This window comes from Tiliqua scincoides, chromosome 7 (genome assembly GCF_035046505.1).
Source record: "Tiliqua scincoides isolate rTilSci1 chromosome 7, rTilSci1.hap2, whole genome shotgun sequence".
Lineage (NCBI taxonomy): Eukaryota > Metazoa > Chordata > Lepidosauria > Squamata > Scincidae > Tiliqua > Tiliqua scincoides.
The window spans coordinates 73,231,979-73,244,679 of record NC_089827.1 but is presented as its reverse complement, the minus strand read 5'-3'; the positions used below and the strand labels follow the sequence as shown (position 1 = coordinate 73,244,679).

At 38.7% G+C, this 12,701-nt stretch overlaps 1 protein-coding gene across 2 annotated transcripts in view; it reads right to left on the bottom strand.

Annotated features, from left to right (window-relative positions):
• Positions 1-12,701, bottom strand: part of LOC136656821 (nucleosome assembly protein 1-like 1) — a 34,368-nt gene continuing 21,667 nt past the window's right edge. The window contains exons 6-16 of one of the 2 annotated variants that reach the window (XM_066633155.1): positions 9,817-9,958; positions 9,506-9,586; positions 8,928-9,053; positions 6,302-6,373; positions 4,530-4,669; positions 3,464-3,609; positions 3,350-3,369; positions 1,909-2,031; positions 1,052-1,084; positions 820-870; positions 1-700 (exon numbers count right to left, since the gene is read on the bottom strand). In XM_066633155.1, coding sequence (XP_066489252.1) covers positions 665-700; positions 820-870; positions 1,052-1,084; positions 1,909-2,031; positions 3,350-3,369; positions 3,464-3,609; positions 4,530-4,669; positions 6,302-6,373; positions 8,928-9,053; positions 9,506-9,586; positions 9,817-9,958 — 970 coding nt within the window. In that variant the 3' untranslated portion in view covers positions 1-664. Of the gene's footprint in view, positions 701-819; positions 871-1,051; positions 1,085-1,908; positions 2,032-3,349; positions 3,370-3,463; positions 3,610-4,529; positions 4,670-6,301; positions 6,374-8,927; positions 9,057-9,505; positions 9,587-9,816; positions 9,959-12,701 lie in introns of both variants that reach the window. The other variant, XM_066633154.1, reaches the window with a different exon arrangement.

Sequence of the window (12,701 nt, the reverse complement as noted above, 5' to 3'; positions counted from 1 at the left end):
TAATTTCTGAAAATACTAGGTTTATTCACACCCCAGTGGTCAACATTAATATGATGTCTCTAGTTTTTCTGTAGGTCACCGTCACAAAATACAAAAACCTAGAGCATAAACAAGCAGACAGTTATGAATGTTCAATGTGGTCTTGATGGAAATTGAACAGATTATATGGAAGTAGCCAAATTCAAAATGCATTCATCTCCTAATTAGTACAAGTCACTGCCATTTCTATAACAAAGTAATGAAGGCACAGCTAGTGCAAGCAGACTTAAACCCATTTAAACTACTGGGCTGAAAAATACTTTGGTTGGTTCTTCAGGAAAGGATCTTCTCTAAACAAATATTGGTCTCCATCAACAGGTCTGGTATCTTCACAGCTGCAGTCTAATAGCTACATGACAACAGACTTCACAAGAACCAAACTATATATAGCAATGAATTAACTATTCATGCTTTAGGAATTTGCTGCATTCTACATATTGGCAGAAAAATACTAGTAAAATGCTAGGTACAAGGAACCTACATTTTTAAACTGGTTCTGTCAATTTGTTTTAACAAAATGTTTACTTAATTCTACCAAGATACAAAACATAAGGCTGTAAGTAACTAATAGTTGTGTTTAGGCTATTACAGTGCAGATAATCCTCAAGGCCACATACACATTGTTTCACTGCTGCTTGCATTCTGCTGGGTTTTGATCCTTCTGTTGGAAAAGAAAAAAGGACACGTCAGTGTGAAAACAGCAGGTGTGCTATAAGAACCTGCAGATTACAGGTAATTTCTCTCAATGCAAGTATCAAAGTACACACAGCAATTACTTACTTTTGGGTCATAATCTGGATCGTTTTCTTCATCTGCTTCCTCTTCCCCTTCCTGAAATACACAAACAATACATTAAAAGTGTACTTCTACATTACAGAAAGCACAATCAAGATGCTACAGATATTCTAGTATTCATTAGCACTTTTGTTTAACCATAAAGTAAAAACAGCATTGGAACCAGTCAGACAGCAAATCTTACATTTCTGTGATTCTAACTAAGCTTACAACTTACCTCATCATCAGCCTCCTCCCCTTCTTCATCATACTGTAAGTGGAGGAAAAACATAATCAGTGTGTAACAGCATCTAGACCACAACACTGCGAATTATAGTCTTTGGAACATAGCTATTTCCACATGTTCATCTTTGTATACAGACACTATGGAACAAACCCATGGCTACACTAAAGCTGCAATTTTATTTTATAGTACTACTGCATTAGTGGCTGGCTAAGAGGGTATGGAGAACAGCCACTGATTGAGAACAGCTGAGCTTTGTAGGCTGAATCAACACTCAAAATTTCACTGACTCCATTGACTCAGCCTTCCATCCTTCTGAAGTCAATAAAATGAGTTCCCAGCTGGCTGGCAAAAAGGTAATATGACTGTGGAAAGTAATGGCAAACCACCCCGCTTACAGTTTGCCAGGAAAGTGTTGTGGAAGTGACAACACCCCAAGGATCAGTAATGACTCAGTGCTTGCATAGGGAACAGGAAGTTGTTGGTTCCATCCAAAACTGATCCCTTTCCCAGCCTGGTTCTTACCAGGTGTGTACTTAAAAATACCAGGTAATTCATTATCTCCAATCACTGTAGGTACTAATTTAAAAAAATGCACTCTGGATATGCCCCAACCTTTGTCCCTCGTATATACAAACAAAGCCCCAGTGACTAAAAAACTTGAAATTCAGTGTATGCTCAAATTCAGCACTGTATGCAAGCTGCATGGAATTCAGTGCCATCACATGTACTAAGTTATTATATGATTAGTGAGAGAAGCGTATGCAACTCTGCTGAACTGTGGCTTAAGCCCTTAGATATAAAATGCCACTATTGCAAGGAAGTTTTGAGATAGCTCAAACACTGCTCACATCATCATCGTCATCTTCAATGGCTTCTCCCGTGAAATACAATACTGATCGTGGAACTATGCGTTCTCGTAGAAAGTGACCAATTTCAAAGTCAGCTGCAAGAATGGCTTCGGTATCATCATCCTGCACAAGTATATTAATTCACAGATCTATTAGTCAGTCCTTAAGAGAATTACACTATTCTAAACACAAAACTTGGTCTAGAATTGGATTTTCCCCAATTAGTCTGTGCATTTCTTTGCAAAAATGAATTAACTGCAGTAACATTTTAGTCAATTTTCCAAATGAGTGTTGAACTCTGAAGGTTGGATACCTAGAAATAAGACCAAGTGATACCAAGCTAAAAGGTCAAAATCCTGAAAAAACAAAATGATCCCCCGCCAGAAATGCTGATGGTCACAACTTTTAGATGGATGAGATATCTACTGTCTGAGTCCATCGCAACACTTGCAATATACATTGGGAAAAGAACATAGAAACTAGGTTCTAACAGAAACTTGAGAAAAAATTTTCTGAACAAAATGTTGGTTTGAAATGCATTTGGAACAGCATAGCTTCTATTAGGAGCTATTCAAATGCATTTCAACAGCTTCTATACACGTTATTTCAATTCAGAAATCTCCAAAACACTAATAGCTTCAAATAAAAGTCATGCTCTCATAAATGAATTTCAAACTAATAGTTTGTACAAAATAATTTGCTCCATTGAAAGGCACTCTTTTCCAGCATGTTAATGTGCAGAGGGAATGGGGTGGGAATCAAACACTGCAAAAGACACAAACTATTATCATCCTCCATTTACAAGTAATGGCCACCAGCATTTTTGGTTAGTGGCTTTTTTTCTTTTTTTTTCTTTTTTTAAGGATTTTGATTTGAACTTCAAACTACAGCTTGGCAGTTGGACTCAGTTTCAGCATTCCCAAATATTTTGGAAAAAATGCCTTATGAACCGTATTTAGCCACATTTCTGAGAAACTGCACGACTCCCATTTCCTTAAACAGTAAAAACCCATGAGGACTCTTTCTGCCCTTTAGTGTCCATGACTATTCAGTAGCTTGCAGCTTTTTAAAAATCTTTGATGGCCATTTTAGCCATTATAGTAACTGTATGTATGTTGGCAGCCTTCAGTCTTGAAAGACTATGGTATCGCGCTCTGAATTTTATTTGCCATAATAGAGCATACTGCCTTAAACTACAAGTTTACACACGCAGATGAGATCTTTTAAATCTACATAATACTACCAACCAACCTATGACCAGAATACTAGCCGAATACCAATATTATTTGACCATTCATACTGGATCCAAGGGGTTAGTTGGTCAACTGTGATTTTCATTGACACAAGTGGCCCCAGCTACTGTCTATTCGCATGTGGCAAACAAGATCACACTTTCCCACTTTATACTTTTCACAAGCAAAATAAACTGCAAGGGACTTACCACATCTCCACTTTCAGGATCTGTAAGAAAAGAATTAAGATGTACCATTATAGTTTTTAAAATGCAATATGTTTTACAAAGATTTCACTGCAGTTAAAATTAAGTACCATTTACCTTCAGGAGGACTGAAAAAATTAAAGAAAGAATCGTTGGAAACTGTTTTTGTCACTGTCCGAACTGTTCCACGCCCCTTGTGTTTTTGTTTCTTTTTGATGGTTTTCAAAGTAACATTCTTCCCCCTTTTCCAATCTATTTGGCACCTATGGAAAAACTTGAGTTACTATGGAGCATGTGTTTGTACATTCATCTTAGGTAGTTACAACATTGCTAAATTTTACTGCAGTTCACCACTGAATAGTTGTTACATTTTCTCCCCACTCAAGTAGAGTTCTTGGATAAAAGGTAGCACCTTAATTAAGTGAAGCCAGTATATCTTTCCACCTCAGAAAACAGTTTAAAAACAGGTATTCTCCAAAAATTCAGATCCCATATTCTGTTCATATACGATTGGGAATATGAACAATGTAACACAGGCTTGAAGAGGTTTCCACAAGAAATTTCATGATCGGTGAAAGTGCAGCTAATCCTGAATGACACCTTCCTTCTCTAAAAACCAGTCCACTGACAGCCCTTCAGACTTTAGCTGATTTGGAGTTTATTTTCAAGCATGCCATTGGTGTGTCTCTAGCTGTACTGCAGTAGTTTATAACTTGCCTCTTATCCTGAATGTCATATTGAACTTCAAGCTGCAATTCATCATTCCTGTACCCCGCACAGAGAAGGTCTAAGTACTAGTAGATAGAAGTTTCAGGTGTGCTCAGCTAGCCTTCTGATAGGTAATAGGAATGTATAGTAATGCACTAATTAATTCCACCTTCAGGTTGACAAGTCAAGAGTTGGGCAGAACTCTCATTCCAGTAGTGATTACTGCAGAGCTGGTCAGGAGTGCAGGGGGATAGTTACCACAGCTTCCAGAAACAATGTTCAAGTCACATGAATGTTACATTCCCTGATTCAGATACTAGGCTCAAAAGAACCTGGTTCCAAAGAAATATAACTGCCCCTTTCCCTGAAATGCAAGTCAAATCTCAAACCACTTGAGAATCTCCACCTCCAAGTAAGTGTCAGAGATAATGTTGCATTATAGAAGATGGTCAATCATTAAAAAATATATACTTACCCTGTACAACCCATAATTTCTGGTCCATCAAAAGAGAAAGGGTCCGAATCATCAGGTTCAGATCTCATTCTATACGTTTTTGTCAGGAGTTCATTTGTGAAATATTCATTAGGTTCAAAGTGGAATTCTAACGTGAAAGTCTTTAAAAAAAGTCAAAAAATTAGAAACAACTGAATGATGCATTATTAATCTTAATAGAACAGATACCCAAGGTACACTCAATGAACCAGTTTTATTGTTTTGCCAATAAAGCATCCAACTGTACTGCTACATTCTTTAAATGCCCATTCTACTTCTCGCTCGGATGAATACAGTTATTTATTATATGTCACCTTCTCATCACATTTCAATAAAAACACAGATTAACATACAAAATATAAACTCTAAAATATTAATAAAAACTTATTTCTAAATTACAAATATAGTTTTTAACTTCATTTGTCACAGTCAGAAAATAAGCAAAACCTCCATTATAAGCTCTGTTTTGGCATTCTGTCACTATATGCTGGATACTTTGTTTTTCAACCGCACAATCACAATTTGGAGAAGATATTGTGCCCCACTTATAAAGGGCATCTGCCCATCTGCCATGTCCAGTGCGAGTTCAATTTAATGTTATCCATACTGCATTAGGCTGGTCAAATCCAGGTGGTTTTTTAGAAATACATGGCAGACTTTAACATTGTGGGGGACAGTTTTCTAGCAATGTTGTCACCACATCTTATGAATATTAAAGTCTACGGGTGAATACAGTGAATTACAGTTGTCTAGACCAGCAGTTTCCAACTTTTAGAAGCCTACAGACCACGAAGGCAAGAACTGGAATCATCGTAGACCACATGCAATGATGGTCCATTCTAAGCACTTGCAGGTGATCCGTGGAGAAGTGCTTGCTCAGCAAGACTCTGGAAGCTATCAAAGACAATCCCACCCCACCCGCAAGACCACTTCTCAGGGTCTCAGACCACAAACATTATTACACCTCAAAGAAAGATTTCCCACTGACCCAGACTGGATTACAGCTTTTCTTCTAACCTTTACTTGGTTTTTGCCAGAAGGCAGGTTATTTTCCGCATACATCAGTTTATTAGTCTTAGGTCTGGTTCACAAAGCATGTGCAACCATGGTTTAATCCTGGTTCCAAACATCCCATAACCTTGGGCAGGCACATTCTTGCCTTCCACATGAAGAAAGAATTTTATTTCTGAAGCTAGGGCAGGCACATTCTTGCCTTCCACATGAAGAAAGAATTTTTATTTCTGAAGCTGCCTTGAGTAAGATCCCTTTTTAGAACACTTTTAAACAGAAACTAATAAGCAACGCTCAACTAGAAAGACCAACTTATACTTCAGGCAAAGCAGAATTAGTGATATTTGGAGCAGGTTATGAAATTGTAGAGTTTGGAACATGTTAAGAATCTTGAGGTGCACACTGCTTTCAATTGATGGCCTAAATGAGAGCCCCAACAGACCAACTTCAGGATCCCTCCCTGCTGTCACATGAACTCCATAATTTTCAATGGAAGCATTTCACATATTCAGCTGCAAGTCACCAAGTTTTCAAATAATGAGGTAAAATACTACATACATGTGACAATATGAAGTACTTAGTAAACAAGTCACATGGGCCATATTATTAAATTGATGGTTATTATGAATGCAGAACAGACAACAATTTGAAGGGCCACATTTGTTAATGAAATGGAAAGATATACACAATCCTTCAGTTGTCTCAATGTTGACATAGATTGTTATAAAAAAAACAGAACCTACCATCGGCTGCCCAGCCTCTGAAAACTTCACTTTGATATCTTTCAAGTGTTTCAGAATAGGTTCATCGTGTTCCTTTAAAATAAAATTAGTTTATGTTGGCATGAAAGTATTTTATTTTAATATAGGTGAAAAACAAAAAACAAAGCAAGAAAGAAATATACCAATAATCTGGAGTGAGATTTGGAAATTCAGATTTAGCTCACCAGATGATAGCAACACACATATCTACTGTGCAACTTGAACATCTCTATTATGCAGAAATGAAAAGCAGCTTATATCTAATATCATGCCCATGTACCAGGGCTGCATAATTTCCAAATAAACTGCAAATACAGACTGCAATATTGAGTGTGGAGTTCAACTTCCTAAGACCCCAAGTTTTCATTTTACAGTACGTTTTGTCCTCATTGCTCCAGATGCAGGCTAAAAACATACCAGTGGTTCCCAAAGTGGTTGGTCACAACCCACCAAGCAATAAGAAGTGGGCCATTCCCCCTTAAGGAGAGTGGCCCAGTAATGGGTGTCCCAACAACACCACAACAGTCACAATGCTTTGGGGACTAAGGGGATTTCCCCCTTACCTGGAGTTACACCGACCTTGGGGAGGGTCTGGGAGACCCACAGCCCCATCCACTGGCCTTCCTGATACTTGACATTGCTCGGATCAGTGATCAGAGCACACTTCTGGCTTTCATGCAAAAACTGTGAAAAAGTTCCTGGAAACCAGATATCTGTGTGAAATAGCTCTACAAGAAGTAACTATAGCACTGCTGTAATGCTGGTATGTTCACAGTATTGCCATATACTAGGAGTTCAGTTCCCAGGGCTCCAAGGATAGGCCCTGTTACTTTAAAAAGGGGGGAAGAGTAGGAAGTTATACTAGAAGTTCATCCTATTCAGGAAACGGGTGGGAGTAAAATGAAGGGAAAATGTGCACAATGCAGCCATTCTTCCTCCCCACCCACCAGTACCCATGAAAAGAGCAGAGAGCCATTAGGCCAGCCCTGGTCAAGTCAGTCATATCTATGACATTGAGGGAGAAGTTGGCAAAGGGTACACAATGCCCACCTGCAGCCTCCCCCAGTGTTCTACCTCTGTGGACCAGACTCGATCCATTCTTGTCTCTTAAGAAAGTGGCTAAGAGGGGGATAAGGAGAGGTAATCTCTCCTCCTTAACACCCAGCACTGCTGCCACTGCAACCTCCTTTAAAAGTTGTAGAGGGACTGCTGGGTCTCTATGGCCATTAGAGGCAATGGCAGTGCTGGATCTCAAGGGAGAGAGTTAAAAAGTGGACAGGTGGGCAACTGGAACCCACCAGCGTGTACCCATGAATTGTGAACACCTGGGAGGCTGCGCACACTGGGTGAAACTAGGGTGGGATTCAGGCAACGGTTCAGCCTGGACTAACCATGGATTTAACTGACACCACGGGAGCAGCCACGGAGTGTTCCTGTAGCTAGAATGAGCCTTTATAGGTTTCCCAACAGACTCATAGGCAACATTTTCTGTTTCCTATGCCATTTCAATCCAAGTACTGAGCATTTAAGCAGGAGTAGATGCAGAAGGACCCTATTCATGCATAGGTAGCTACCAACCAAGGGAAGAAATCACAATGATGATGAGGCCAATGATGAAGGCACTCATCCATCTGCTCTCTGGCAACCAGCAGCAAAGAAAGTCTTTAATGCACTCTGGGTTCACATGTCATCTTAAAACCATCCACTAGCCTATGCATGCACTTTCACCCTCTTCCCCCCCACCACAAAAACAAAGAAGAGAGGCAGAGAAAAAATAATCCCTGCTTTAGAAAGAAACTGTTGGGTAATTTCACCCAGGGCAAAGAGTATTATATGGAATAGTATTACAGGAGACATGGCTGCACTTCACAAGATGCACAGTTAACTTATATAATTCATGGCCATGAGATGTGGCAGCAACCACTAACTCAGACTGCTTTAGAAAGGGAACTAGATAAATTCAGGAACAAGAGCAGCTGACAGATCTATTAGCCATGATGTGTTTTTTTTAAAAAAACAAAACCTTTATTAGGCATATAGCCATGATTGTTAACTGGAACTTCTATGATTGGAGGCAGAATACCACTAACTATGAGATGCCAGGTTCATGCCTGCTTGTAAGCTCTCAAAGGAATTAGCCACTGATCTGAGAGGGAAGAAGGCAATCTCATCAAGCCGTGTCTTTTGAAGAATCTAACTGCCATATTGTCAGTTGTCTATGGGAAGAACTGTGTGGCAGGATCAGCCCTGGTCCAGACACATTGGCTGTATGTGAATTGTTCCAAGGAGAGACTGCTTCCATAATTGGAATGTTCTGTGTTACACGGAAGTCCAGGATAGTGGCAAAGTGGAGTATAACATGCCAACAACACACTGAACTACACAGATCCTCAATCTGATCATTTGATCCAGGAAAACTCTCCTGCCCTTATAGTGCAGAAGTCTGCTTTTTAGCACTGAGTACACACTCCTGTTCATAGATAATAGGCAAATCCATTATTTCTAGAAGTATTTCAGAAATCAGATTGACTGGAATTCCACTTTAAAATGTTTCCCCAGAGATCTCAGAGGGTATGAAAAATGCATCTAATAATTCAAGTTTTTTTACCTGAACCATATCACTGAGCAAATCAACATTCTTGAATACAGTCAGCCAAAATTCAGGAATTCCTTTAGGGTCATCTTTTTCTTCATCTTTTTTCTCTTCTTCAAGCTTGGCCTTCTCTTTTATTTCCTCCTTGTTAAAATGAAGAAGTTACTCTAAAATTTGAGCATTGCATACTAATCAAGAATTTTAGTATTACAGAATCCACAAAAAAGACAATTTTAAATTCTATATTTCCAAGTTACTTTACATTCCTACGTTTAGGATGGGCATCTTACTTCTGGAAGCTACTAAAATCCCCTCTACAGGCTCAAAACACACTAAAGTATTTCAACATCTAACTAAACATTTTCTGGCTCTCATAACAGGCCAAAGAGCCATGTTACTCATTTACAAATTTATAAATTGCATGCTTTGTCATTTACTAGAGAAGGTGTCAATCCTTAACTAGGAATAAGTTCCAGTGAACTCAGTGGGGCTGAATTCTGAGTAGATGTACATAAGATTACACAGTAAGCCTATTTCAGACTATTCTAGCACAGCTACACAAGAGTTTTTTGAAACCATGTTTAGGTACTCACTGAAATTTCTTCTTCAACATCAGTTTTCCATTCACATTCTTCTTCAGTAGGTTCATAAATGGCATTGATGATTTCACTCCTCTGGAAGATTAAGTCATTGATCTTTCAGGTTATCATGCCTTTTAAGTCTCACTTGAACGATGCAACACCCATCATAAGACAACAAAACCCAGACTGCCAGGTCACATTTTCACAAATGCAAGTTGCAGATGTAATGCTCGAATAGAAATTCCATCTCATCTTCCACTTTTACAACAAACAGTATTTTAAATGAAGCTTTCAAATCTAAGATGTTTAAGTATATCGATTACCTTGTCAAACAAGGGCTGATAAAGAGCTGCATATTTTCTTTCCAGTTCATGAACTTCTTCATAGAACTTTGCTTCTATTTGTGCACATTTAACTTGGAGGTTCTTCAGTGCATTTACACGTCTCTTGACTACTTTAGGCAAGCTGGAAAAAACAAACTGCACTGTTACATCAACAATCATGTAATGTTATTCCATTAGCAAGGTTACTTAAACATAATGAATTGTGTTTTTATTTTATTTTTTTAAAGATAGAGTTTCAATTGTATGGCCACTGGCCGACAAAACACAAGTTAGTCTTAATTAAGAATTCAGAATTCACAGCAAAGTTTTCGAAGCATGCACTAGCATTCAACCCAGGGCCTAAAAATACAATGACATGTTCTTTATGCATGGAGTATATTAAGTGCACTCAATTAAGATCAACAGTTAAAATGAAAGACATGATAGGATCCTAATTTATCTGAAAAGGTGAGTTTAAAGACTGTTCTGCCAAATTCATTCCCTTAAAATTAGCCAATTTTAGGATATTTGGATGATTGGATGATTGTCAGACTGTTACATAGTTTTGCCATTCCTGGTCTTTTAAAATCTTATCACCTTAAAATAAGTCAACACAACCCTAAAGTGAAAGAAATTTCTAGTGAAAACAAACAGAACAAATTCCACTACTGGAAGAGCAGTATGCTCTATTTAGCATAGAGGAGATAAGTTTGGATGTTCAGGACACTCTAACTTATCTCCTCTATGCTAAACAGCTTTACAAAGGGAGATTAAACAAGCTATGAAAGATTGCTGCTATATAGGCTGGCCCCCATATTCACGAATCCAGTATCCACAGATTCAATTATCTGCAGATGTGGATCAGGGTGCCCCCCCCCACTTTAACTTTACCATCTATCTAAGCCATTAACTTTACCATCTATTTCTGTAGCTGCGCAGCAAGCACAAGTAAATCTTGCTTTACTTTGTTAAACTGAAGAACAGAGCATGCAGTTAACCAGCCTACACACTAGAGGGAACTAAATGAATATTAAGGCAAGTAAGTTCTCTCTGGGGACTGTGTGGGACGGGACTAGGGTCTGGCACTTTTACCTGATCCTAATCCCGATGCCCAACCTGATCAGCCTTACACAGGTTGCCCAGATTTGCAAGAGTGATTAATTGTACAAATCCAAGTAGCCCTATAGGACTGGCTGGGGCATTACTTGGGACATTACTTGGGGTAAGGAGTGCGCCTGACCAAAGATTAGCTAAACACAAAACTGTAAGCATATTTTGGTAGTAAGAACAAAGTTCACTTTTTTTTACAAAGCTCTTAATGAGAACATTTTACTCATTTGGCATTAATCAATTTCCTTATGTGGAGTTCAAGAACCATGTAGCTGCAGTAGCTCATTACCCACAGATAGTTTATTGTACTGATTTCTTCTTATCACCTCCAACATTAATTACACTTTGTACAAGAAATATGTTAAAAGTTGGTCTCAAAGCTTTCAAAGCTTCAGTTACAAATAGAAGACACTTGTGCCATGTTCTGGGTAATGCAAACACAAAAATTTTCTGATGAAAATAACTCTGAACAGAAACTTTTCCCACCAAGAATTTACAGCAGCTGTGTAAAAGCATGCATCTTATCCCAGCAGAACTGACTTTCAAGAAAGAAAACATGAAAAACAATGAAGCAGTGGTTCCCTGTGTTCTCTAGAGCTACCAGCAGCCTGGTTCCCAATAGGACACTGTTTCCCCAGTTACTGAGGCCAGGCAGAGCTAAGATATTCCGAGTATGAGAGGGAGGGATGTGCTCTGCTTGGCTGCTGGTGACTGGAAAGCAGCCAACATCTGCAATCCCCAGGAACAGCTGCAGCAGAGAATATGCTATGTATTCTAGCAGAAGAAAATTATTCCTTAGTAAATGCTGAAAAATGAAGGTGGACAAATGTAAGAAGAAACACTACTTGGGGGAACTTCACTCTTGGCAAATGGCAGTCATTAGCTATTACAGGAACCATAACAACGACTTAACCATAAGCATTACAATTAAATGGCAGCACTTGTGGAATATGAAATCATTCAGCTAGCATTAAGTAGTAGGTCAGGAAATTTGTCCATTATATTTGCACATTCTGACATGAGTATATCGTAGGTTAGTATTAAGGGGAAAAGTAATACTTAGGAGAATTACTGTGTTCAAGTCGGGGCACTTTTTTGAAAACTTCAGAGGGGACGACAAAAAGGCTGGAAACACTGCTGTACAACATTATACACTACTTAAATGCATATCATCTTTGTTCATGAGCACAGCATAACAATTTTACCAGAATATAATGCACTGAAGATTAGACTAGAAAACAAGACTTTGTTATTGCGAAGTGAAGTGCCAGCAAACTAGCCAAAAATTGTTAGAGTACACTGATTTGCCATGCATGTTTAATATTTTAAGAAGAATTGCATAAAGAGCATAAACAAAATCTGTAGTTCTTAAAGCAGTCAGTCTCATCCATGCCATGTAATCTGAAGACATAAGTCTGACACAAAATCTATACATTCACGTAGAACAACTCAGAATGACCAATGCCAAGAAATTTATTCAAGCAAAATCCACTCCACTCCTTCACCTTCCCAGAATAATAAGGTTGTGTCCTGGTAGAATGTCAGCAGTTCCGTGACAACCCTGCAAATATTTTAAATTGGTTATGTACTTCCTAATGCACATGTCTGAGCTCTCTGCTTCCCCAAACTAGCCCAAAATCCTTCCCAACCATTTAAGTGCCGCTAGCCCCCTGAGGCAAAAATAATAAAATAATCATCTAGCATGGTGCTGGGCTGTATTTCTGCTTTGGCAACTAGGCTTTAAACTGAGGATGGCCCAGTCAGGTCACACCTCC